The 27,370-nt window shown below is 45.3% G+C and overlaps 1 protein-coding gene across 1 annotated transcript in view; it reads left to right on the top strand.

Annotated features, from left to right (window-relative positions):
• The first annotated feature begins 4,601 nt into the window (after positions 1-4,601).
• Positions 4,602-27,370, top strand: part of ETV6 (ETS variant transcription factor 6) — a 223,752-nt gene continuing 200,983 nt past the window's right edge. The window contains exon 1 of the mRNA XM_036250533.1: positions 4,602-5,184. Coding sequence (XP_036106426.1) covers positions 5,152-5,184 — 33 coding nt within the window. The 5' untranslated portion in view covers positions 4,602-5,151. The remainder of the gene's footprint in view (positions 5,185-27,370) is intronic.

The raw sequence follows: 27,370 nt of genomic DNA on the forward strand, positions 1-27,370 counted from the left end.
AAAATTTTTTTTAAAAAAGAAACAGAAAAAGAGATAACCATCAATAGAAGTTAATAAAGAAATAGCCCAGATGTTATTATCACAGCATGTCAAAAATGCTAAAGGTCTTAAAGGAAAAAGTGGATATCAAGTATGAAGATATGGGCAACTTCAGAAAAGTAATGAAGAACATAAAAAAATGAAAATTCAAGCCAGCCAGTGTGGCTCAGTGGTTGAGCAGACCCATGGACCAAGAGGTCACCTGTTCGATTTCCCATCAGGGCACATTCCTGGGTTTTGGGCTCCATCCCCAGAAGGGGGCGTAAAGGAGGCAGCTAATTGATGTTTCTCCCTCTCTTCCTCTCTCTCTCTAAAAATCAATAAACACATATTAAAAAGAAAATAAGTGGAACCACAAATAAGTGTCTCTCGCTCTCTCTTCCTTCCTCCCCCCCAAATCAATATATTTTTTAAAATGGAAATTCTAGAAAAAATACAGTATTAGAAATAAAATATTAGATAGACGGGCTTAATAGTAAGTTGGACAATACAGAGGGAAATAACCTGAAAGGAGATAAATAGAAAGCATCCAAACTAAAATTATTTTAAAAACAGTATTTGAGACCTATGGAACAATGTCATGTGGTCTAGCATTGTATTATTGGAGTAGTAAAAGGAGAGGACAGAGAGAATGGTCAGAAACCGTTTCTTGACCAAATATTTAAGAAGATAATAGAGGAGAATGTTCCAAAACTAATAAAAAATATCAACTTACAGGTCCAAGAACTGCAGCTGACATCAAGCAGAGTAAACAGAAAAGTACATCTAGACACAACACAATCCAAATTCTGAAAACCAAATTTAGAGAGATCTTAAAAGTATGCAGGAAAAAAAAAAAAAAATACACGACACGCAGGGAGCTAAAATATGAACTACAAATGACTTTTAATAAAAAAATAATGGAGACAGGGATAGAATGACATGTTTCAAGTGCCAAAGGGGGAAAAAATCTGTTAACCTAAAATTTTATATAGTGAAAATTATCCTTCAAATATGAATGTGAAATAAAGACATCCTCATACAGAGAAAAGCCAAGAAACTTCATCTTCACCAAACTACACTATGAGAAATGCTGTAAAAAAAAAGTTCTTGAGGCTAAAGCTAAATTAGATATGATCTGCTAGAAGGAATAAAAAAGTACCAGAAATGGCAAATATCTGGGCAAATTAACAAGAGACCTATATTTTAGTATCTTCATTGCATACATATATTCACAGTTTTTAAATGTAAAAAATAAAAGCCCTACAATGTATAACATGTAGAAATAAAATATAAGACAATGTAAAGGATGGGAGAGGGACAAATGAAAGCATTCTGTTGTAAATTTCTTATAGTCATAAAATAAAAAATATTATTTGAAGATGGACTCTGATCATTAAAGATGCAAATTGTAATTTTGAGATCAACCACTGTATTTAACATAAAGAAAAGCTAGAAAGACAACCTACGAATTTAACTGAAATATTAAAAATTAATGACACCCAATTTCCCAAAAGAAGTCAGGAAACAAGGCATAGAAAAACAAGTGACAAATGGGAATGACTGAATGAAAAAAACAAACTTCCCTCAACCACTATTACTGAACACTGAATGGCTTTGGAAATTAGTTTTTGCTACAGACTTGTTCAGGGTTTTCATGAATTCAATCTAAAACTACAAGGCAAAATCGAGCTATGTGTGAAGCATATACTGCAGTTAAATCATTCTGATGCAACTAACACTGTTTGAATCACAAACAATATCAATCTGCTTTCTACATTTCCCATGCTGTCAAAAGTTAAAACAAGAGACACGATTTCCATTTCCACACAAATTTGGAACTCAAACTACAGTTCCAACAGTGGTTTGTGGATTGTGATGTAAGTGAAAAGAAACTTTCCATATTTAAAATCCATATAACTGCAACTAAGGTGCTTCCACCTAATCTTCAATTGGAAGTGATTAATCTGCAATGTAGTGGCAGGCTAAAGGAGAAATATCAAGAGAATTTATAGAATTCTAACAGAATTGTATAAATGCCTTCTAAGCCATAAATATGCTTTAGAAAAAGTATATGCTCATGGATTGATATATTTGACAGTACCTATCTAGGTGAAAAGATATTTCCAAAAATGAAATACATAAACTCTCATTACAGATCAGCATTAACAGACCTTTACAATGTTTTGATGATAGAGAACACTTTGAATTGGGGGTTAACTAGGTGAAATGCTACCCCCTCCAAAAAAAAAAGTTTCATTCTTTTCATTATTAGACCTGTATTACAATGTTTATATTACAGCTTACATTTTTGTCAATAAAAAAAAAAATTGGGGGATATTTGCTTTCTTTCTCGTTATGTAAGTATCTATTTAATGTCCCAAATTTACCTGTGAACAAAGCCTAAAATATTTATTATCGGCTGCTTCTCAAGAAACTGTCGGTCCCTGGTCTAAAGTAATATTTGCCAAAGTTGCTACTGTGTATTCTGCCTTGGAACTACATACATTCTAATTCAAACTACGACTTTAGTGGGTCACTTGGAGAAGATAAGGAGATAGAAAGGGAAGTTGAGAGTTGTTTCAGTCCTGCGGTTAAATAATTGAAGCTAACATTAATTGAGCACATATAATGTGTAACAAGTACTCAGGTAATTGAGCACTTTGTATATATTTGCTGATTTAATACTCACAAGAATCTTTTTTTTTATCCTCACCGGAGGACATTTTTCTACTTCCTATTCAAAGTGGGAGAGAGAGAGAGAGAAACATTGACATGAAAGGGACACGTCCAGTGGCCGCCACCCGCATGACCAACCAGGGCCAGGGACAAACCGCAACCGAGGCACGCGCCCCCAGCGGGAACCGAACCCGGGTCTCTCTGGACCGCAGGTGACGCTCCAACCGCTGAGCCAAACTGGCCAGGGCAAAAATCTTTTGAGATAGGCACTATTCCCCACCCCCATTTTATACAAGCCGAGAGTTGCCAATGATAGGGACAAGTGAAACTGAGGTTTATAGGATCGAACCAGCAATGGGACATCAGAACCAATGTCTGTAGCATCAGCCAGGGGTCAAAGGCAGATAGACAGGTAATTGTTGGGGTGGGGAGGCAGCAGGCATCCAAGAGGAGTTGGTGTGGACATGAGCTCTCTTGGGGAGGACAGGACTTACCAGGTGACAAAAACTGCTGAGGTCCCCGGAGGCTTACAAACGCCCATTATTCTCACCTGCCCCGAAACAGGGCTCTTTCCCATCCCAATCCCTGTAATAAATTCTGATCAGTGTTCTGATGAGCGTGTGGAGAAGTCTGAACTTTTGGAGAAGTGAAGGACAGCAGGTAGGACGGGGAGAATCTGGGAAATCTGTTCTGGTCTCTACGTGCACGCGCGCGCGCGCACACACACACTCTATTTATATAGTGCAGAAACTGTATTTGTAACATAACACCCATCCACACATCCAACCCCTACGTGTGTATTAGCAGGGTTTCGAATTTAAACGTAATTATAATGTCCTCAATCTCGAGGACACTCGAGCGTTTTGGGAGACCACAAATAATAAAGAGTCGAGTCATCTGACCGCCTGTTCTCGAGGCTGGAACCCTCAGCCCCCACCGACTTAACTTCTCCTCGATGGCTTCCCAACCAGTGCCTGGTCCCCCCGACTGCTCCCCCGGCGGGAGGGGCCGCGCACGGTCGCGGAGCTCTGGTCCTGGGGAGGGCTATGACGTTCAGGAACACGTCCTGTCAACTTGGCAGTCGAGTCACCTATTTCGGTTGGTAGCGACCGCTATTTCTTTAAATGGACAGAGTATTTCGAAACGGGGAGGAAGGGGGTCAGGAAAAGGAACTCAACTGCCTGCGATAACTGCCCCGCAGCCTGCCCTTCCCCAGCACGCGTGCTCCGGCGGGGAAGCGCCGCGCGGCCGTTGCCCCAGGCTGGCGCGCGCGGCGCCTCCTCTTTTCCGGGGCCCACCGTCGCGGGGAATCCCCCACCCGGCAGTCCCCCGCGGCGGCAGCGCGGCCGCGGGCTTTGTCTCCGGCGTCGCGCTCCGGCGCTCGCTCTCCCCACACTTCCCGGTGTGCAGGCTGTAATCCGATCTCCCATTTCCTGGTGGCTTCTCTTAAAGAGGCAGCGGTCGAGAGCAGAACAAAGGCTATTGTTTTATTTCCTCCTCGGGGTTCTGCGTCCTTACTCGAATGCCCCCTCAGAGATCATTTTCACTGCGTCTGGGTTATTTGGGGGGCGGGGGGACCTTGTGCCTCTCAAGGTAGCCAAGAGACGGGGCTGGGGAAGGTGGGAGGCGTTGAATAAACCTGTGTGGTGGTTTCCGGGGTCCCAGTGTAACGTTTTTCAGCCGCGTCTTCCTTGAGCGAAGCGATTGTAGGGCTCAGCCTAGGACGCCCGGCTCGGGGCGGCAGAGGGGCGCAGAGGGGCGCGGCGGGGAGGGCGGGCGCCCGCGCCGGGGCCGCGCTGCGGTGGGTGGGCTGCGCCGCCCGCCTCGCCTGCGGCCCGGCCCCGCGCGGCCCCGCTCCCCCGGTTTCCTCCGCCCGCGTCCCCGCCGGCGCCCCTCCCCCGACCGGCTTTTATTTCCCCGATGCCGGGCTGTAACCCGAGCTTTTATTTCCTGGTGGCTCCTTTAAGAGACAGAGCTCAGTGCTGGGAATTCGCGTCAGTTTCTGCACTGAAACTCTCAAGATCAATGAGCAGAGAGCTTTCTCAGTTCTGCCTTTCAGTTTCTCTCTTCCAGGAAGGAAAACATTCGAGAGAGCGAGCGAGCGAGGCAGAGCGGCGGGAGGGCGGGGGGCGGGGGCGCCGGCCGCGGGTGGGAGGAGAGAGCGGGAGGCCGGCCGGGCTGCGCCCCGGGTCGCCGCGCCGCGCCGCGACCTGCAGACCCCGCCGCCGCGCTCCGGCCCGGCTCCCACGCCCCCGCCGCCCCGCGCACCCAACTCCGCCGGCCGCCCCGCCCGCCCCGCGTGCTCGCAGACCCCTGGGGCGGCTGCCGGGAGAGATGCTGGAAGAAACTTCTTAAATGACCGCGTCCGGCTGGCCGTGGAGCGTTTCTGGGTAGGGGAGAGGAAAGGAAAGTGGAAAAAAACTGAGAACTTCCTGATCTCTCTCGCTGTGAGACATGTCTGAGACTCCTGCTCAGTGTAGCATTAAGGTAAAGATCTTCTCCCCCTCCCTCTCCGTGGTCGAGAACCTTGAGCTGCACCGGCCAGGGCAGTCGTGCCGGGCGCTTCCGCGGGGCTGTTGCCGTCGCTCTGCTCGCAGGCAATTATTTGGGGCGCCAGGGAAGGAGATGCAGCTCGCGGCGGCTGCCGTACCCTTTAGTGTAACCTTGCCGCCGAGCCCCCTGTCGGCTCCATCGCCCCCACCCCACCCCCTTTCTTTTTGATAATGAAATGCCGGTCACAATTGGTCAGGAGGAGCCCGAGTGGTCTCCAGAACTGTAAAACACCCCCGTAATTAGTGCGCTTAAAAAAAAAAATTAATAAATAAATTTAAAAACCTGCTCCCTACTCCTACTCCCAACATGTGACTGAAATGTAACTTTTGTTCCCGAGGGTGGTCTCTCCAGAAAAAAAGTTCTCCAGCCCCCTTTGGGGTTGGAATCATTTCTTTTTTTTTTAAGGACTCCCTGGGTCTGATCTGATCAGAAAGGATTTACCCTCCTCTCCTCTGTTGGTAATTGCAAGCGCTTGTTGGAGAGACAGTCTTGGTGTCAGCTTTTCCTGGGCATTGCACAATGAATCAATCTCTCTCCCTCTTTCTCTCTCTCACCAAGGTGAATAAAGTTGCTGAATGGTTATTTTACTCGATGCATATGAAAGTTGAGCAACCCCAAAGTAGAAAACTCTAGTGATGCAGGGAGAGAGGGAGTTATCCAAGTGACCAGGCAAAATGACCTTCCCTGTTTGACAGTGCGGAGAGGATATCCAAGAGTTGAAATCGCCCAGCTTTCTGGCCATGTTTTGCAGCATTGTAAATGTTGGATATTTGTTCTTGACTTCCAGGTAGTTGTGTGTGGGCATATCTGTCTACCTACCTATCTGTCTAGGCTGCTGGTGCTGTGGTTTGTTGCTTCTCAGAAGTAAAGTTTGCCTCTGTGAGGAGGCAGAATGATTTGTCCATCGCCTCCAATTATTTTTCCCATGGCTGCATTTCTTGTGCACTTTATTTATTTCACTGTTCCATCAGTACCCAGGTGGAAAAGCCTTCTGCTTCTGTGAGAGGCTGAAGCTGCTGAAGTTTGTTTGGTTTTGGTTTGGCCCATTTAGTGTGTGTGCATTGAGTGGACCCTGCAGAAACAATGAACAAATAACCTGTTTTCTTCATCTGTGGGGAATTAGAAGAACCTTTCCTGTTTGAACACGGCTTTTCCATTAGGATCTGTTTAGAGGAAACACAGTATTTTATCACATTGGCTTACTAGGTTTTCATACTTATACTCAGATTTTAGTGTTTCTTATCAGGAAGTATTTTCATGGGTTTAAAGTAGGGCTAATGTGAACTGAAAAGGTGGGTTGGGTTTCTTTGTTTTTGCCTCACAAAAATGCCCAGTGGAACTTTCGGGCTTCGGTGTTTGTACATATCTGGGAGATAGCAATACTTCTGTGGTGGAGGGGGTGTCCGAGTAAAGAACTTAGGGTGCTCTGATACTTCAAAACCAGTTTCTTTTGCTGTATAAATTAGACTCTTCAACAAGTTCAGAAAAATCCTGCGGTACGGATAATCTAATTTATTTGACACTTCATAATATAAACAGAGGTAACTAAATAATAGGTTATTAAATCCCGTAAATTGTATTTATCTCACCAGTAAATCTGACACCAGGAAAACCTGGGCCAATGATAGGCAGCACTTTTAGGGTGAAACAACAACAAAAAATCCTTTCTGTGACTTTTCTTGATACCTCTTCTAAAGAGACTATTATCCCCACTATTCTGATGGACTTATGTTCGTGTATTGCCGGCAGAAGTGCTACCAAGTGGCTTGTGTCACTGTATTTTAGTGGGACAAGAGTGCAGCTGCCCCTTTTCATACCCACACTTACAGAACCAATCCCAAACCCTGACAAAACACTTTCTTAAATGTGACATAAAAATGGCAGCCATAGTTTGCTTATCGTTTCTTTCCTCATTACTTACCCCCTGAGTTCTTTTTAGGTGCCTCTTTTCATGATAATGTATTTCTATGTAATTTAAATTTAATGTTCTTCACTAGTAATAGAAGTGTCTCTTTTATTTTGGATTGTTCTTTAGGGAACAAGTATACAGACTTAATGACTTGCTTAGATTGTGTATCTGTTTCAGTGTGCATATGTGAAGTGTATTTTTCCGAGAAGTTTGTTTAATTCACTATGTGCCAATAATAAGCGCTGGAGATCAAGGAGTGGGATTATTCCAGGTCATCTGAAAATGTTCTGGTGATGTGTGCAGTGTTTCCTTTAGTCCTTGGGATGTGGTACAGCACAGAATAAAAATGTTTGCTGGTAACCCGCAAGCAAGTACTGGGGTTGCTTCTAGAGTCCAGTAAACAATAAACTTTTCTGTGGTGTGGAGAATGGATGTCAGAAGGCTTCAAGGATACGCTGTTGAATCAGATGTGCTGGAGACATGTGACACGGAAGGCTTTCTCTGTGTGCGGAGAGATTTCCCTCACTCCTCTCTACTCCTGACGCTTTTCTCACTTGCTCTCATTCCTTACAAGCAGCTGGTCAGCAGGCCGAGAGTTCCTCAGCAGCTGGGCTGATGGAGCACAGAGGAGCCTGACCAGAGGCAGACACAGAGGGCAGGACTTTGTTTACTTCTGAGCAGTGTCAGTCCTAATACAAAAGAGGAGTGTACCATCTAGGTGGAATTTGCAAGGTGAAAGTTTCTGAGTCAATCAGTGACACCTTTGTAAGCATTGCTTATGTGGTGCTGGTTGCCTGGTATTGGCTTTTATACTCCTCTTGTGCTTTCTAAGCATGTTCCCGGCACCTCGGGAAGTTAATATCAGACCCATGTTTTACTGCAGAAGACAGGTTGATTAGCTCAAGGTCACCTAAACTATCACCGAGCCCCACTTTCTCTGCATTGGGCTGCCCCCATGTGTAGTGGCACTCTTCAAGAGAGGTTAAATGCTTCCACTTCTCACTATTTGGGTTTGTTTAAATGTAAGGACAGGGACAACAAACTACATAAAAAGTCCAGTGATTTTTTTTTTTTTTCCTCTGAGGATTGAGTGGCTGTGCTGGGCACAGGAGGAAGGAAGAGGCTGACTTTTCCATCATCAGCCTTCACCTTCAAGTCACCTGTTCAGTTTTAAGTTCAGCCAAGTTGCAGCGGAAAGTGGTTATAGCCCAGTAGACACAGCTCTCTGTAAGGCTTGGCACAGCTCTTTAGCTGGGGAGGGCTATCCAGAAAACAAAACCATATCATATAACTTCCCCGGTCCCCCCTTCCCTGCCCTCTGTACTGGTTGGCTTTCTTAGCAGATGAAATCTCTTTTTATTTTGCTGTTAACTGGGAGGATCTCTGGGTTTCCCCTGTTGGACTCTGAACTCCTTGAGTTTAATGGTGATTAACTTTGTGTCCTAGTATCTATCTTGACAGCAAGCATAGAAATGTTTCTCAGTAATGTTTGCTGACTTGAAGAACCGCATGGGTTGTGGTCATTGCCCTTTCCTTTGTCCAAAAATTATCATCAGTAGAATTTTGGTATAATAGTAATGTTTTATTATTTTGATAAAAATTTTAAAAACTGCTTTTTTATCTAAACAGACCAAAAAAAAAGGGGGGGGGATTGAATTAAAGATATAGCAAAGGGACTTAAGGAAGGACTTTAGAAGATTCAGGTTAGCAGGCTTCTATGTTTTCCCCAGTTTCTTGTCAATCGAATCAGGGGGCTTTTAGACTTTCAGAGCTGAAAGACCTTAGAGATCACCTGGGCCAGCGTCCTATTTTTATAGAGAGGAGGTCCAGAGAACTAAATGGTTTGCTTCAGCTGACCGGTGACCGAGCCAGGTTTACAGCCTCACAGGCCTCTTGGTTCTCAGCCCTATAAAAGGCCAAGGAAATTTGATACAATAGGTCGCACTCTCTCTGGCACTTCCTAGCTTGGTCCATTTTAATCACAAGCCAGCTGGTATGAGGGCACCGAGGTATGTGCCAAGGAAGATGGTGTGTGGGGGGAACATTGGGCCGAGAGGGTATATTGTTAGATGTGAGAAGAGGAAGGAGTAGGAGTAGGGGATGAGGGAAGAAGGGCTTGATGGACTTGTATTTGCACCATTTGCAGCAATAATATTTTTTTATTATGGTACAAAACATGTAACATTAAATTTACCATTTTAACCACTTTTAAGTGTACATTTTTAAGCAGTGTTAAGTATATTCACATTGTTGTGCAACATCTCTAGAACTTTTTCATCTTGCAACACTGAAATTTATATCCAACAAACATTAATTTCCCCTCCTTTCCTCCCAGCCATTAGTAACCACCTTTTTTCCTTTCTGTTTCTATGATTTTGATTACTTTAGATACTTCTTATGAGTGGAATCATACATTATTTGTATTTTCCATAATATCCTTGAGACTGATCAGTGTTGTAGCATACAACAGGGTTTCCTTTTTTTTTAAGGCTGCACAATATTCAAATTGTATTATCCATTCATCCGCTGATGGACATTGGTTTACTTCCATCTTGTGACGTTGTTCTTTGGTGAACAAGACTGTGCAAATATCTCTTCAAGATCCTGTTTCGAGGTCTTTGGATATATAGCCAAAGATGGGATGGGCGGGAGGTGACAATACTTTTTTCAGTGTGTGAGGGACTGGCACTTCTGCTTTGAGCTGAGGGCACTGGACCTGTTAGGACTTTTTCTGAGGAATCCTTGAGTGGACCAGAGGCTCTTTTATCCAGGGGCAGCCGACCTTGCACTTCAATGTATGCATGGTGAGCTCCCTGTTTCAAACAGTATCAGCTAAAAACATGGCAACTTGTCCAAGGGAAGTAGCTCACATCCTTAGCACAGACAAGTCAGGGGCAAAAAATGCCCCAAATGGGGGCACCAGAGGAAGGTAGAAATAAACCAAATTCTGTAAATCAGGGTTGAGCTGCATTTATACCGAGGAAGGTTGGGGGTAAGAAGGCAACAGGTTTTGGGGACTAACTTGAAGAGCTGCTGCATTTTATTACTGATTTTCCAAAGTTGCCCTTTGGTGTGGATCTTCCAGCTTGAGTGAATTGGTGTCAAATGAGGCCCCCTAGGGCGTGGGGTATACAAGTGACATATTTTTCTCTGTGAATGCTATTTTAGAAAGAACACTGGAGTTTGTTTTCTGGCAGAGTCCTTCGCGGCTCTGTTTGTTGTTAGACATGCGTAAGAATCCAATCTCTGTGTGCATTTGTTGAACAGAACAAGGGTGAGAGTACTCATGCTTCCCAGGCCAGAGGGGGCCCAGCCTAAAGACTGTTCACTGCCAAGCCTAGTATTTGGGGAGAAAAACACTAGACTAAATTAGTGAGAAATTAGAATTATAGACTGTTACCAAACAAACACGGTTTTTAAATTGATTTTTTAATATACAGGCACCCAACCAATAAAATGTTGCCTCCTGGGGCATCTCAGGGTGGATGTCTGTGAACAGGCAAAAATGACTTGTGTCATCTGTGGGTTAAAAACGAGTGCTACTGTGTGTTTCAAACTGTTCCTTCAATGTCAGAATATTACCACAGATATATTATTCACTTGATAACCCTTTCTTCTTAGATTGTGAAAATACACAATTCAGCCCGGTCTTTGTCTAAATGAGCTGGAATTTTCGGAGTATGGGCAGGAAAGGGAGGCTGGCTAAGGAAAGCATTAGCCTGTGTTTGCTAGGTGTGGCCTTCCAGATGAGCATAATTGTTCACTTAGTCCTGAGGACCATGCTCATGGAAAACCGTAGAACTCTTGCATTTTTGGAGCTTTATAAATTCTAGGTAATTACAGGTGTTTGTGTGCTGTTTCAGTGGTCATTGTTTCTACAGTTCCTCCTTTTCTCCTCCTTCATCATCATCATCATCATCATCCCCATCATTTAGTGAATGGTCCTTGTGTTAAGTGTTTTATTACATTATCTCTCATTTACTCTTTACAACTCTCTCGGATGCATTTTTTCCTCCCCATTTTACAAATGAGGAACCTGAAGCCCAGAGCCCTTAAGCTATGTATCGGCCTGAGATCTCACAGGCTGTACCTGGGGACAGTAGGGTCAGAAGCTACATCATGGGACTGCAGTTCCAAAGCATCTTCCACGACACTGTTGTCCAGTACAGCCATTATTTATGAAGAAAATCAGGAGAGTAAGAGTGATGGAGCGACGGTGGGGCTTCCCATGAGCCAGGCTGACAGGAAGGAACAGAGTGGGGCGGGCGGGGGAGTTTTCCTGAAGTCCTGACTGTTGTTCCCTCTCTGGTCTCCTCTGAAGCGGGTTGTTCTACCCATTCCTGTCATAGTAGGGATAGCCAGGTGGTCATGCCGTGCCACCTACCTTGGAACAAATGTTCAGCTCTTTTGTTTCTATACCAATCTGATGTTCTCTAGTCGTATTTTGTCTTTCAATGGGCTTCATTGAGGCCCTTCATGTTTTTCTTAGAAACCTCCCTTTTTCCTCTCTGCCTGTCTCTTCTTCCCTCCAGTGCCGAATTCCTCCTTCCTCAAGGAGGTGACAGATGAGGCTCTGTACTGTCATCCTGTCCAGCTCGGGGATAAACACCTCACGGTATCAGTCTCTTCTCCATCCAACTGTTTTTTCCCTTTAAAACGCTAAACAATCCATGAACACAAAATTGCTGGGTGGTTGTTTTTTAAACTATTTTTCATGTTCATCTTTAAAACCGTGATTTCTAGGAATCTATTTGAAAGTCTTTTCAAGTGTTCCCTGACTGTCCCCCACCTCCAAAGGACTGCTCTTTTTTCCTCTCACCTGATACTCTGACCATAATGGCCTTGTTTTAATTTACTTGAATGAAGAGAGAATTTTGGCTTTACTTCATAAATTTCTGCATTCGAATAGCTGTAATGAAGCATGTTTTCAGAGCAGACTCAGAGAAGGAAGCAGAAAGAGAGAGAGAGATGTGTTGTGGAGGTAATAAGAGTGGATTGAGAGACATAACCCAAATTTCTCATGGAACAGATGAGGAAACTACGTCCCGTGGCTTTTATTTTATTATTTATTTATTTATTTTTCAAATCAGATTTATTGGGGTGACATTGGTTCACAAAGTCATACAGGTTTCAAGTGTAAAACTCAGTAGAACATCATCTGCTCACACCCCAAAGTCTCTTTCCGTCCCGCCCCCCCCCCCACCTTTGCCCACTTTATGGCTTTTAAATAGCATGCCTGAGGTCACACTGTTCATTGTGCCTGAGTCAGAGTCAGAATCAGGTATTCTGCCCCTGGGCCAGGTCCCTCTAACAGGTGGCTGAGGAAGGTGGATTAAACAGATCGAGAATTTCAAAAGCCTAGCTTCATTGCGAGGACGCACATACGTACAGCAAGTTAAACCCCTCCGTATGGCACCACACAATGGCTGATGATATTAATGATCCTAATGATGACATCCCAGTTAAAGATAAACTTTAAATTATGAGATTTAGGAAGTGAGGAAATCATGTAATGCATTTTGGAAAGCTCTTCACCGAAAATGGTTGGCATAAAATAAGATTAAGTTTCAAAAGGCTACACTTGAGTTATCTGGATGAAAGATTTATGAAAAAAACTTGACTCCCCAGTGAAGTCAGGAAAGAGCTATCCAGTAAATCTGCGCGCTCACCAGACCTTGTGTTCTCCTCGGGGGAGTGTTCCCTTGGTATGTGGGAGTGAGACCTAGGGAAAGCGATCTCATTTCCTGAATGACCTGAAAAGGATGCTTCGCCCTGCCGGGTGAGCGCTGTGGCCGAGTGTGCTAGCACATTGATGTAATTGCTTCCACAGTGCAGTGCCAATCACGTGTACGTCAGATTTTGATTCGTATTTTATTCTGTTTGATGTTGTTCTTTAGTTCTTATCTGTAAAGTCGGTTTCCCGTAAGGAGATTGTATGCTGCTGAGAAGAGGCGTCCGGTCATGGTCGTGCTGTGGAATGCTGCTGGGGGAAGAACACGGACACCAGAGCAGACACAACTGAGTGTGAATTCTGGTTCTTGAACTTGAAATTGTTCATCTTCATCTTGAGCCTGCTCACTCATCTGAAGTGGCAATTAAAAGACCCATCTCTTAGGGCTGTTGGGATATAGAAATTCTCTAGTCCATTGCCTTACAATGTTTAAAAAAAAAAGTTATTTCTTCTTCCTCTTTATAATCCTCCATATCGTATGGATCTAGAAGGGCCTAGAGATGGTCTAGTCCTTGACCTACATTATACGGTTGAGAATACGGAGGCCAGAGATGTTAACGGTCTTGCTCAAGTTCACATGGCTGGTTCATGGCCCTGCCTGGACTACAATCTAGGCCTCTCACATTGGCTGACTCCCAGCAAGGGCGCCTGTCAGTGTCCCACTGAGTTTCTCATAGGGCTGGGGTCATTCAGTCAGTGCTCAGAAAAGCTCTTATTCTAACTTTAATTGAATACTCGCCTCAACAGCAGGAGAGACGAGCCAACTGCAATTACAGGATAATAAATGCCTTTTGCATCTTACAGTGAAGTTTTGAGGGAACGGTTAGTATGGTTCTGAATAACTTTCCAGAGATGAAAGAAAAGGAAAAAAAAAACCTAAGCCTGGAAGTACTGTACAGTGACTCTAACTAGCGTTATTACTCAGCACTCAAGTATTCGAACCTATTCAGGGATCTGCTTGTTCGTACAGTTGCTTATTATTTGCGACTGGGGCGAGTCTTGAAAGGGAGCATCCATTCTTCAGTCTGCTTTTGTTTAACAGGCGGTCCCATGTCTGTCTGACCACAGAACAGACACTGTTTGCTGTGGGGCAGTGAATTTCCAGTCTCAGGAGCGGGGAATAGATGGCCCTCAGTGGAAGTTTATACAGAAGAGTTGGAAAAAGCCAAATTTGTTACTTTGGGGGCATGTGGGAACCTTCGTTTTTAGTAGATGTTAAGGGACTGAAGTATCTGTTTTGCTGGGGATTTAAAATGCATTCCTGAATTTCCCTTTGTATATACACATTAAATGAGAAGGTGAAGTATAGATTGGAAAATGACCCTTTTTGAGGAATAGTGGAGAGAATGTTAGCTGCCTCTTCCGCCAACCCTGTGAAAGCAGGTGTGGACGGGAAGAGCGCGCTGTTGAGGTTTAGGGAGACACTGTTCCTCTGCACTCCTGGAAAATACAGTGAAAGTCTGTGATTTCTTCTCATCTGCCTCGTACCCTCACCAGTGGCTTATGATGGGCCCGTGTAACTGTCTTTCTGAAGACTTATCTGTAGAACGGGGTCAGTAGTCCCGCTTCATTCACAACCCCTCTACTTGAGGAAGCAGAAACCAAAGATGAGATGCTGACTGTAAAGTATTTCCTGGCAGAAATGAGCTACAGATAGAAATCAGCCTTGTAATTTAAAAAATCCAACCCCAAAGAGCAGCCTGTTTGTCTCTGATGCTGCCCATTTCCCTGTCGCTACCCCTCGTGCCCCGGTGGGAGTGTGGGTCTCAGTGTGGCCACTGTGGCCCGCTGGGAGCTGAAGGAGGGAGGGCGCAGATGGCCGCCTGGCTGTGGGTGTGGTTAGGAACAGTGCTGGCGTCTCTAATGAAGAACCCAGGTCAAGAGACAATTTAGAATTAGTGTTATTCCAGCCTAATGATGAATACTTGGATAAATAGAGTCACACTGTGGGCAGGAAGAAACGTAATAGACTATAAAAAGGGGAATGGGAATTTGCTATGCTCTTTTATGGACGTTGAAGAGTTCAGACACAGAAAGGCCACTTCTCTACACTCTTCATGCTTGCTTCTAGACGATTTGTCTTCTTTCCTAGACTACCCTCGACCGGCCATTAGACTCCTGCCAGAGCAAACCAGACTGTAGTGTCTCCTAACTCGACCATATGGACCAGCTACGTATTTTTGTGTATAGATTTGTGATCACAGGCCCGGTACCCAAAGGGATAGAAGGGAGTTCTCTTTTCTTTGGGCCTCTTTGTGCTCCTGCCCAACTTCCTGCCACAGAGTTGGCACACCTGGTATTGGGAAATGGAAAATTTTAAGGATTGGACCCCTGGTGTGTTTTGTAGCTGCTGTGTCCTTCTTTTGACTTGAGATCTGGGAGATTTAAAAAATTTGTGTCATGAGTTTGTTCATTTGGCTGGTGCCTTGCAGTGTTTTGATACTCTGGGCTCTCCTGACTCACAGGTCCTGACAGTAATGGCCAGTGATGGGGAGGGACAGCAGGTCAGGGGTCACTCTCCCTTTGCTCCCTTTGCTCTGATCTGTATTGGAAGTGAGGCGAGCCAGGTGGGAGAGCTGTCATTTTGGGAATGAAGTCTGAGTAGCGTAAATTCCCTAAGGCTGGGTAGGTCTCCTCTTCCCTGCGCTGTGGAGACCTGAATGACCCGATTTGGCTGCCTACGTCTCAAATCCCCTGGACAGCTGCCAGCTCCTTACTTGACTCTGTGCCACTCAGTGCCTCCCTCAGTCTGCTGACTTGAAGACTCTAGGGTGAAAATAGAGACCATACCAGTTGGAAAGGTAAGAGCCTGTACCCTCTGAGAACTAGAGAAACAAAGGCTCGCTTTCTGAGTTTTGCATTCTGCTCCTTCGTGCCTGGGAGGCCCTGTGCCTCTGGTAGGCTGTGACTTCCACGGTGAGGGTGCACTGCTGTGCAGACAGCGGTCAGCTGTAGGTCAGACACAGCGTTTGAACACGATGGCATCCAGGGGGAATGTTGGCGAGCACAGGAGAGCTGGAGTGATGATCCTCTAATCGTTTTCAGCGTACTGTGAAGGTATCTCACTTTCACCCAGACAGGCAGGGCAATGGGCAAAGGGACTAGTGTTCAGTTACATCTCAAGTAGGGCACCTATTAGCGTACTCATCTTCCATGTTCCCACCCTTCCTGGCACCTTGGTTTTTCTAAGCTACCTACCCTAGAAAATGAACAAGGAGGCACTGATGGCAATGGCAGGATATTTATTTATTGTTTTCTGGTGCAGGGCAGTGTACTGTGCTTGGAGATATGTGGGATAAGGCTTCAGAAGGGAAAGAGCCTTAAAAATACAAGAAGGAAAAAGGGCACAGAGCCATGCGAGCCCCACTGGGAGGCATTGTTATTCCAGCAGAGAGGGAAGAGGGGGACCCAGGAGCACAATCACTGTTCACGGGAGCTGTTTCTTCTGGGGATTTGTCAGTCTTGGACATTTTGGTGAAATGGCCAAATGGAGCTTCTCTCACGTCGGGGGAAGGCCTGTGTGCCCTTGTGCTTAGCCATCGTGCAGAGCAGTCCGATTTCAGGGAAGGGTGGTTCTGTGTACATTTCCATTTCGGCTGTGGCATTTAAAGGTTTATGGTGGAGGAGGTGTGGGTGGATGACAGTGTCGTCCTCTTGCCTCTTGGTTCGTTTATATCTAGGTTATAGGTGAAAGTGAGTTCACAACACGTCCTGTGTCTTATTTGGATACATTTTAGGATGACGTGCGGAACCTAGGACAAATCTAGTTACTCTGCCTCGATGCACGTGCTTGTGGACTGCCAGGCTAAGGCCAAAGGGGACAGGATTCACTTCACAGCTCTGGCCCAGATTGGTGTCGGTGATTCTTTTGGGGTCTTACATTCTTAGGGTTTTCTTCTCTAATCCTTTTGGAACTCCAAGTGGAGCCTGCGTCGACAAGATTGTGCTCCTGGGGGAGGTTGTGGCCGCACCTTCTCCAGGCAGGGTGAGGCGAATGTTCGTCCACCTGGCTGCACACGGGGCAGTTGACCAGGAGGAGCACCTCAGGGGTTTCTGGTGCACCGTTAGCCAGGAAGGTCACCTTTCTGCTGGTCTTAGTGTCCCCAGGGCACACATGTTACGCTTTGGGGGAAGTTTCACAATTTCAGGTTCACGCATTGACTGCCTTTGCATTCATGGCCTCATAAGTGAAGTGCATTGAGAGATCGCTCCACACTCCAAAGTGAGAAAGGAGCCCCTCTGGGTTAGGGAAAGGCTCCTCGGTCCTTACTGAAGGCGGAAGCTTACGAATCAACACTGAGGGTTCGGATTAGCATGTTCTAGGGAGAACAGTGAGAGGGTTGCTGACACCATGCCTTTATGTGCTATTTTTGGTTCTAGTCAGGACTGTAAGACATGACGTGCTTTCTTGGGCATCATTCTGCTTTTATTCGAAGGGTTTGTTCTTTTGACTCTGTTTGCATATATGCCCATATATGGCATGCTCACGGGATCATAAGTCACAGAAACGATGGTATATATAACCTGATCTCCAGCTTCCAGAGTGAAAGATTGTACAAAACCCAGCTTTGTGGCAAAGAAACCTTACATGTAGATATAAAATATGTCTCCTTGGAGGGCTGGCTGTCTGATGGGCCGTAAACGGACTGTCAAACAGCCATGTAAGGGGCTGTTAACAAGCTGTTTCTAAGAGCATCTTTCTGGTCTGGTCTGGGAAGGCAGTGTGGACATATTGCAGCTACGAAATCGTTTACCTATGGTGTTTATATGTTGGTAGCTTATGTGTGTGTGTATCTGCAGTGGTCAGTGAACTGAAAAGATCATTTTAAATGTTTATTTGCTCCTGTAGTAGTATCCATATTCTATATTAGGCTATACTCTGTTTTTTTGTTTGTTTGTTTGTTTTTTAATGCTGGCTTAAGTGAAGAGGTGTTTGGTCAGTCAGCCACAGGGCATACATCAACCTAACTTCAAAAAGCTTCAGTATGCTCATGATGGTGCCCTAAGTGTATAATAGATGCTTTAAGGATTTAGAATACTGGGATGAATAAGTAATAACCTCCCCATAAGCAAGGTAGCATTCAGATTCCCAAGTTCAGCCAAGCAGGGCTCCTATTATGTGTCCAATGTAACTTGAACTTCTTTTCACATTCAGGTGACATAGCTGGAAATTGGTTCATACCAGTTTCTGCTGCTATTGGATTTTAATGAGAACTCTTTCTTGTATCTAGGATGCCATGCTTCTACTGTGTTCACAGCTGCTGTGGTAAAAAAAAAAAACAAGTGTCTCTTATAATCTTCTGACTGGATCAGTTTGCCAGCTTGGCAAGGCCGTATTATCATTGTTTTCATTTATTTATTTTGTCCCACCTAGGTCAGATACTGTCAGGAGGCGTTAATGAGCAGGATTAACGTGAGAGAAGATGGCAGCTATTTCTGGTGGAGGTTTCTGTTAAAGAATCCATCTAAGTCTTATACCATAAAGACAGAGCTAAATAAAACTGTCCAGGACACGAATCACATGAGGAGAATAGCCAAAAGAAGGATAGTAAATTAATAGTTCTGCCAAGTCACCTCTCTGTCATTCTTCAAAGGCCAACTTAAAGCCAGCACTGCCACAGAAGCCATCTCGCACTAAGGAGGAGTGGTGACCCTTCTCTGGTCCACGGTGCACTGATAGACTCACCCAGCCTTGCTTCTTTAGGCTACTGGATGGAAAGCTTCTGGAGGGCAGATGTACTGTCTTCTTGGTGCCATGTTCTACACCCCATATTTCGTACGCTGTTCTTTCTTCTCCATCCTGACCAGCACTGTCTTCCTCTTCAGCTGTCTCCCATCTGATTGTCTTACCTCCACTCATGCACCTTCCAATCTAACCCAGCATGATTCTTTGCAAATAAAACTTTGTCTACCAGTTTCTTTCGGACACTGCAGTTCAGGATAAAACCCAGCTCTTTATCGTGGCATGCAAGGCCCTGTACAGTCTGCCGTTGTAGAATTACCTCCAACCTCCCTCTCCATGTTAACCAACAACCTGCTCTTCTCCCAAACCACATGGTGAACTTTTATGCCTGGATTCTTCCCCTGATCCCTTTTCTGCTTTGTAGCCAGTTTGCCATCAGAAGCCAGCCTTGTTGCTGACAGGCATAGTGTTGAACATGCCTTTGTTATTTGTAATGATATTGGTATAGTTTACTTGTTTATCATCCTCTAACTAGAATGAAAGTCCACTGAGCAGGAGTCTGATGGGTTCATTTTTCTATTTCCTGTGTCCAACACAGTGCCTGGCCCAGAGAATGTCCAATGAATGTTAGTTGAATAGAAGTTTTTAAATCAGCAAGTATTCATTAAGCTTCTAGTGTGGTCTCAGAGGGTGCTAGGCTCTATGATGCACAAGAAAAGTATAAGATAAAGACCTCATACAATTGAAACCCTGAACAAATACCCCTGGAAGGTAGAGGAAGGAAGAAAAGTAGAGACCTCATTTTTGTTGCTGTGTCAGGACCGCATGGCTGACTGCACTGCCACCCCCAACGCTGGGGTGCTTCTGTGAGACGGAAGCACCGAATAGACATGTTTACACACAGCACCCACTCATTCTTTAACACCTGATCGCCCACCTTCCAGAGAGGAATAGAAAGCTGGAGAAAAGGCTTGAGAACCTTTAGGCCGGATGTTCAAAGAGAAGCATGGACAGCCCAGAATGAATGAACTTCATCACTTACCCATCTTTTTTTCTTGGCTTGGCTCAGGATGCCTTCTGGGCAAGGGAGAGAGAGCTGATGGCTATTTGTTGCAGCCATGTGCAATGTTAACATTGCTTGCTGGGACACTCAGGGACCCAGCGCCTGTCACCACTGTGTGGGACTGCCAGTTGTTCCCCTACCAGATACTTGGGGACCCAGCATCTGTCATCACTATGTGGGACTGCCAGTTGTTCCCCTACCAGATACTTGGGGACCCAGCGCCTGTCACCACTGTGTGGGACTGCCAGTTGTTCCCCTACCAGATACTTGGGGACCCAGCGCCTGTCACCACTGTGTGGGACTGCCAGTTGTTCCCCTACCAGATACTTGGGGACCCAGCGCCTGTCACCACTGTGTGGGACTGCCAGTTGTTCCCCTACCAGATACTTGGGGACCCAGCATCTGTCATCACTATGTGGGACTGCCAGTCGTTCCCCTACCAGATACTTGGGGACCCAGCATCTGTCACCACTGTGTGGGACTGCCAGTTGTTCCCCTACCAGATACTTAGGGACCCAGCGCCTGTCACCACTGTGTGGGACTGCCAGTTGTTCCCCTACCAGATACTTAGGGACCCAGCGCCTGTCACCACTGTGTGGGACTGCCAGTTGTTCCCCTACCAGATACTTGGGGACCCAGCGCCTGTCACCACTGTGTGGGACTGCCAGTTGTTCCCCTACCAGATACTCTGGGACCCAGCGCCTGTCACCACTGTGTGGGACTGCCACTTGTTCCCCTACCTCATTCCTCTGCTAGCTGATTGGTAGAGATAACTCGCAAGAGCAGCACAGCTTCCTAAGCTGTCTGTGATGTCTGCAGTGGCCTTTCCAGGTTCATGATTGCCTTTCACATGGATCAACTCTTTTCATCTGTCTCCTTCAAATTCCTTATGTGCGATGATGATCTCTTTGGACCTCTTATTTCACTCCCAGTGTCTTGCCTTGGACTAAACCAGTGAGAATGACTGAGTGTACTGCAGGACCAGAAACACCACTAAGTCATGTCTTATGGATGGAATGACAGCCTTAACATTTTTGTTTACGGAAGATAGCTCAGTGCTATTTGCTTGAGAGGGAGATTACTGGGAGAATGTATTAGGATTATGAACCGTCTAAGTGTGAAATGGGCCAGTCGGGAGAAGCCAGGTGTTTTTAGATAGAAGCAGAAATACCTGGACCTTTCTTTCACACAAGCCCAAATGGCCCATTTTCTCCTTACTTCTATTGCTACTGACATAAAGCGGGGATTTGGGGCATCGGGGTATATGAAGTTTCAACTTCCTGAACCCAACCAGACCCCAGCAAGGGTTCTTTTACAGTTCCCCCTGAGCTGACATCAGCCAGGTTTTCTGGCCATCCTCCAGGGATTATCTTTCCCAGACTCACCCTGCAGCTGCCCGCCAGCCCTGCTGGCCTTGATGTCATCGTGGCTGCACGTGGGTTGTCCCCATGCTGCTTTACTCGAGGTCTTTCTGTCTTCTCAGGTCCAAGGTTGCCTCTCAGACAGGCTCCAGCAGGGGCTGTGCGGGAACTGGGAGTCGTTACAGGAATGCTAATCTAAGCCACCTGGGGGAACAGCCAGGCATAGGTCTGTGTGTTCCCAGTGAAAATGCACATTTCTGAAGCTGCTGCCGTGGGGGTGGCTGCTAAGGGGGTGCCCTCTTATGAACACTCAGCACAGACGCCTCAACTTGGACAGCGTGCTGTTGTCGGTTTTCCTCCCACTGTGACTGTCCTCGCCCAACCTCTCACTGCCGAAGCTCGATAGAGAGACCATTTCCTCCCCGTCCACTGCCTCTGTCCTTCTTCTTGCCTTACCAGACGCAGTGGGACGCCAACTGGGAACATCGGGGCTTAGCACTGAGGGGACTTAGGGTTCCTGACAATTAGTCTATCACCATGTAATCTTGGGACCGCCCCCACTTGGTCCTGTGAGGAGTTAGGATCCTAGTTCTGGCAACCTGCCTGAGAACAAAATTTGAACCTTGATGACTCTGTTAGGGCTATCCGAGTGTTTTCACTTGAAGTTGCTTCGAAATTAACCTGCCTAGGAGAAAATTTCTCCATGTGCCGTTGAAATGTAAATAGGAGTAGAATAGAGTATCCATGCAGCTGGGTGGGAGGGGCCCACATCCCCCAGGCAGAAATTACCGGATTTTTCAAACCCTGTGTTGTGATGTGTGCTCTGATCAAGGACTTCTCCACTTCTTTCTGTTCTTTCTTTATATGGCAAACCTTAACAACAACAACAAAAAAGTGTGCTGTTATATTTTAACATTTACTTTCATTGGAAATAAAATTCCATGAGATTAGGGTTGTTGAGGAATAGTCTTGCTTCCAACCAGTCTTCCATTGCAGCGAAGGTGACACCCAGTGACCAAAGACACCACACCACAGGGCTTTTCTGAACGTCCTCCATTTTTCCAACCCGTGGCTGGTGTCGAAGAAGGACTCCTTAGTATATTTGCCTTTTTTTCTGGATAAAAGTTGCAAGGACAATTAAGCCTCATGCTTCAAGGCAGAATCTGATCACAAGCTGTGACTGGGAAGACATTTTCCCTCCGTGGTATTAGATTGCACAACTGCCCAGCCAGGTGTGCTACGTCTGTTAAACAAACACACACACACTCAAACACATGGCTCCTCGCTGGCCATCTCCAGAGCAGCATGTGGGACCTCCTGGGCCAGCAGCCTGATCCCTTTGGCAGGTCCTGCACGCTGAGGTGGAAGGTAGCGCCTGCTTTTGGCCGTGCTCCAGCTGTGCTGTGCCGTGTTGAAGTCGGGGCCCTGTCTTCAGACCCTACAGCACTTTGCAACTCTCCCTTCGTGGGAGATGTGACATTGGGTCTCAGTAGGTACACACCTACACACGCGTGCACACATATCTTGAAAGAATTTTTTGTAAACTTGCTTCCCCTTTCCTGAGCTTCACTTTAGTTCCCACACTGCATCAAACCCATATGCATTCCCAGAACATCAAAATGCTGTTCACAACTAAGAGGAGGATTCTGTAACAGAAGGCCCTCAGCTGCCACTCTCATCTTTGTGTTGTAAGTGACTTCGAAGTCTGATCTAATAGAAATTGGGGTGGGCAGATGGGCTTTTCCTTTACTTTTTATTTCTTTATCTCCCCCAGGGCTCTGCCTGTGCCACCTCTTGTGCAGTAGGATTATTACCAGCAATTCCCAGGCTCACCTGCCTGCTTTTCTTCCTTTGCATCTCTGTCTCCTGTGGTGCAGAACTTCCTTCTGTCTCTGTTATCAGCCTGCTTAGCTTTACCATTACTTCCCCACCTCTCTGTGGTTCTCTCCTCATCTTCCCGTGGTCTTTCCTTTCACCTCTGGAAACTTATTTGGGGGAACCTTTTCTTTCTTTATTAAAATAAAATCAGTTTGTTTCTCCTTCCATTCATCATGTACTCATTCATGGTCCCTAATATCTGGCTAGTGAACCTTTAAAACAGGATGTGCTGAAGTGCATTCTCCTAAAAATAAACACACTTGCTCTGGCCTCGGACTGTGGGCTCTGATACCCCGACCGACCGCTACGCATTCATCTTCACACCATCTCTTACCTTTCTGTCTGCTTTTTTGATGATTCTACCCAGTAATGTTCCTTCCCTAAATAACTGTTTTAGTACTTACTGGTTCACCTTGGTTTGTTCACTTTGTACTTTATTGTTTCCTTTTAACCTTTAGGTTTTTCTTGTCCTTTGGGGTACACTTAGATCTTCCTGTTAACTAAGGGTTATACTAATTTTTATTACATAAATTTGCTAAGTAGACATAATAGTATTTGGTACTTATATCAAGTATGCCTGTCGGAAATAGGGGAAGGAAAGTCAATTTTTGGCAGCTTTTAATATAGCAGTACTTCCAATGTGTAATACTTGAGAAATTGTTCATGTGATTGTTATAGTGGAAAAGCTTTCAAGTTAGTCTTTTCTTTAGAATTGATGTAGTTCTCATTCAGTCTGGGTAAGCAGCCCAAGTTAAATGGATGACTTTTGCAGGTAGTGGCCTTATACATTATTATAATTATGGCTTTAATTTCAACAACTAATAACTGATTTCTGTATGTTAAGACTTCTAATGTTTATGATATGTTACTATGCAATATTAGCCTATTGATAATTTTCTCATTTTATAGCAGAGTTTATGTGTGCTGTGCTGTATTTAAGTAGTGACATTGCATTTCTTTAAGTAGGCTTTCCTCTTCAGACTTTTACTGAAACAGCTATATTCTTTGACTCTTTATTACTACCCATGTGTAAGATTTTTTTGTGAATAGGAAAAGGGTAGTTTCATCCTGTTTACAATATACCCGGTTCTGGGAATAGATGGAGAGAGTTGAGGGAATTCTGTTTGAGTCATACCCCACCAAAGAGCAACATCATTTAGGAATGAGAGCAGAGAAGTTCCCACTCTTCTGAAAATAATGGGGAGAGGATCTGGGCAGTGGCTTATGGGATCGGTTGTCAAGACCTGACCAACCATACATACGAATTCCCTCTTTGTAAATGAGAAGTCGCCTTTAATAGCTTTTATATGGTCAAGTGAGTAGGTGAAATGTTACGCCACCAAAAGCATGACACTTCTGTAAGTATTACACTTTGAAACTTGCCTTGTAGGGTTCTAAACATATTCTTTTCAGGATTTTAATCATTTAAAAAAATTTTTTTATTAATTTATTTTTGTTACAGATGTTTCTTCCTTCCCACAGACACCTGCCTACCTATCCCCCCCGCCCCGCCCCGCCCCAAGCATTGCTGTCTGTGTCCCTTGGTTATGCATACATGCATATAAGTTCTTTGGTTTATCTCATCCCTTCCCTTCCCCCCCACCCCACTCCTCTGAGGTTGTCAGTCTGAAACGTAGTCCTTTCTGTGTCTCTGGGTCTGTTTTGTTCATCAGCTATTTTGTTTATTATATTCCACAAATAAGTGAGATCATGTGGTATTTGTCTTTCTCTGATTGGCTTATTTCGCTTAGCATAATACTCTCCAGGTCCCTCCATGTTGTCTCAAAGGAAATCATTTCTTATAAAACAAAGAGTCACTAACATTTTATTAAAACCATGTAGACTTTCAGGAGTGGGATAGGTGGAGGGAGCAGGGACTCTGTGTTGCTCTTGCTTTTCCTTATGATTTTGCTCTGAAGAGTGATGGGAACAATCAGAACCTTAAAAGTTATTGTGCGTTTCTCCCTCCCAGGACAAGGACCCTCTCCCCTTGACTTGCATCCCTGCGGTTCTGCAGAGGACGAGAGGAGAGAGCTGCTGATTTTTCTCGAACTCAGTGTTAGCCTTCACAGCAATTCCAAAACAAAGGACTTCATCAACTCAGCTTGGGTTTACTGGTTGGGATAGAAACTGGGGATTCCAGCTCAAGACTGCTGCTGTAGTCTGACAGTTACTTAGGAGGGGCCCGAGCTGGAAACTTGGTTTCTTTGACTCATTCCTGAAAACCAGCTGTGCTGTGCAGGGCTCTGGGTCTCTGTCCCAATGATAAAGGATCAGAACCAGCAGCATCATGATGTGTAGCCCACCGGTTGTGACTGCTGAATACTTGTAATTCAGAAGATAGTCATTAGAGAAACAGAATTTAGACATTTACAGCTCCAGTTTTGAGGAATTTTAGACTAAGGCCCAATCTAGAACCTGGGTTTTCTGACTCCCAGCCAGCTTGCTGACTTTTGACTCAGTATTTGGTTTTATTTACTTTAGGCTGCATTTTCAAAGTAATAGGTAAGATCAAGTTAAATCTCTCTAATTTGTTGGATTTTTATTTTTTAAAATCAACTAGGTGAACTCAGGGAACATATCTACTTTTCAATCAGGTGTTTTTTGGTCATGTGAAGGAAACCACAAACTCAAAAGGTCTTGAATGCTTCATGTTTGGCTTTTTTGGAAACTCGAAATGAATTAAGGGTGGGGGAGTAGGGAATAGACCATACAGATAGCACACCACCGGCCCCCTGTCTCATCACCTGCCCTCAGGGTTCAGTTTTAAGGTGAGAGGTTAGTTCTGGCCCCCTGACCACGCTGTTTCTTTCTGGTAAAAAACAAACAAACTGGGATTGTGAGGTTTTTATTTTACAATGTACTTGATCTATGAAAAGGAACCAACTTCCCACCAAAAGTGAATCGTTTCCGAGATCCTATTAAACAGCGAATGCCCTGAAAACCAGTATATGAAAATGCTTTTGTAGGAGGAGCTCAAAGCATTTCATCCTCCAAATAAAATCTATCTGCTCGCACTTAGATTGTTCAAAGGCAGATGGTAGGCAATTGAAACCGAGAGGCAAGCTGGCAAAAGGAAAAATAAAACCACAAATATCTGTACATGAAGGTGATCTACGCTCTTGCCAGACCCCCTCCTAACTTCGTTAACACAGCAGTATAGCAATTAAGTAACATGGGAACTCAGATTCATATGGCTGATACAGTTGTCCTCTGTTAATGGGGTGAAACAAAGCTTGCCTATAATATACAGTGCTGTTCACCAAAATGCGGAGCTAAAGGAGAGTCGAGAGGGAATAAGCAGGATAGCCCATAAAGCATGCTGCCATAGCAGACAGCGCCTTATTGAAATCTCACTGACCCTCGCCACATGTTAACTGTGGGGTCCTGGTATAAAATGTTGGCTATTACAGAGTTGCTGTGTCTTAAGGAAAGGGACCAGTCAGCAGTTTTGAGCTTCAGGTGGGGAGTAAAATGTCCTCGGGGTAAGGGGCGGAAGGTGGTTAGCAGATTCACTCAGAACACTGATTGAGTGCTTTAGGGAAGCCCCGAATTAGCCAGGGAGGAAAGTTACTGCCATGTCATTGCTGGGGAAGCCTGTGTGATGTGAAAGCTCTCTCCACTCCCTTGGCCTTTTCACCAGCCGTAGGACTCTCCAGACTTTAAAATTTGGCACTCTCACTAACTCTGAACTTGAACATTCAGTGACAGAAGGGAAGGGGAGCTGGGAGTGTGTGTCTACTCCCTCAGCAGGCCGTGTGTGCGGCTGTGATGGAGCCAGGCAGTGGTGTCGTGAGGGTGCGCGCAGGAGAGAGTGTTGGTCCAGGCTGCGGAAGGGGGCGCTTTCTGAGCAGGTGGGCATGGTGAGTGAGGAGGTACGTAGTGGGCAGGACGTGAGGGGAGCAGACGGTGCTGAGAAACAATCTGGGGATGTCTGTGAGAAAGAGGTCTAGGTGGCTGTGGAGAGGGGTCTGATGGAAAAGGGCAGCTCGTGCTGGCAGTGATGAATACACACATTCCTTCAACCATCGATATTTTTCCACCCAGCCCTTCCAATTTTAAAGTTGTAGTTTCCCCAAACACGTCAGTTTATCTCTTCATAAGAGAGCGTGTCTCATTTTATTGCCATCGACCATTTTTAATTGTTTCTTGCCTATGGTCCCGTATTTGCTTCTGGACAGACCATGCCAGTGGTTCTGGACAGACCATGCCAGTGGTTCTGGACAGACCTGCCAGTGGTTCTGGACAGACCATGCCAGTGGTTCTGGACAGACCTGCCAGTGGTTCTGGACAGACCTGCCAGTGGTTCTGGACAGACCATGCCAGTGGCTATTGTTAGAATGATCTCTTTCCTTTTTCCCAGCCCAGTCAGCTGCTGTCCCGTAGCCTCCAGCCTGGGAGTTGGCAGAGATTCCCCACTGTTGTGAGTGCACTTCAGTAATGAAACTAAGGACGGAATGGCCACACTGTGGAATTGGGTTGACGCAGGTGTCGT

Source organism: Molossus molossus, unplaced genomic scaffold (genome assembly GCF_014108415.1).
Source record: "Molossus molossus isolate mMolMol1 unplaced genomic scaffold, mMolMol1.p scaffold_m16_p_10, whole genome shotgun sequence".
NCBI classification, from domain to species: Eukaryota; Metazoa; Chordata; class Mammalia; order Chiroptera; family Molossidae; genus Molossus; species Molossus molossus.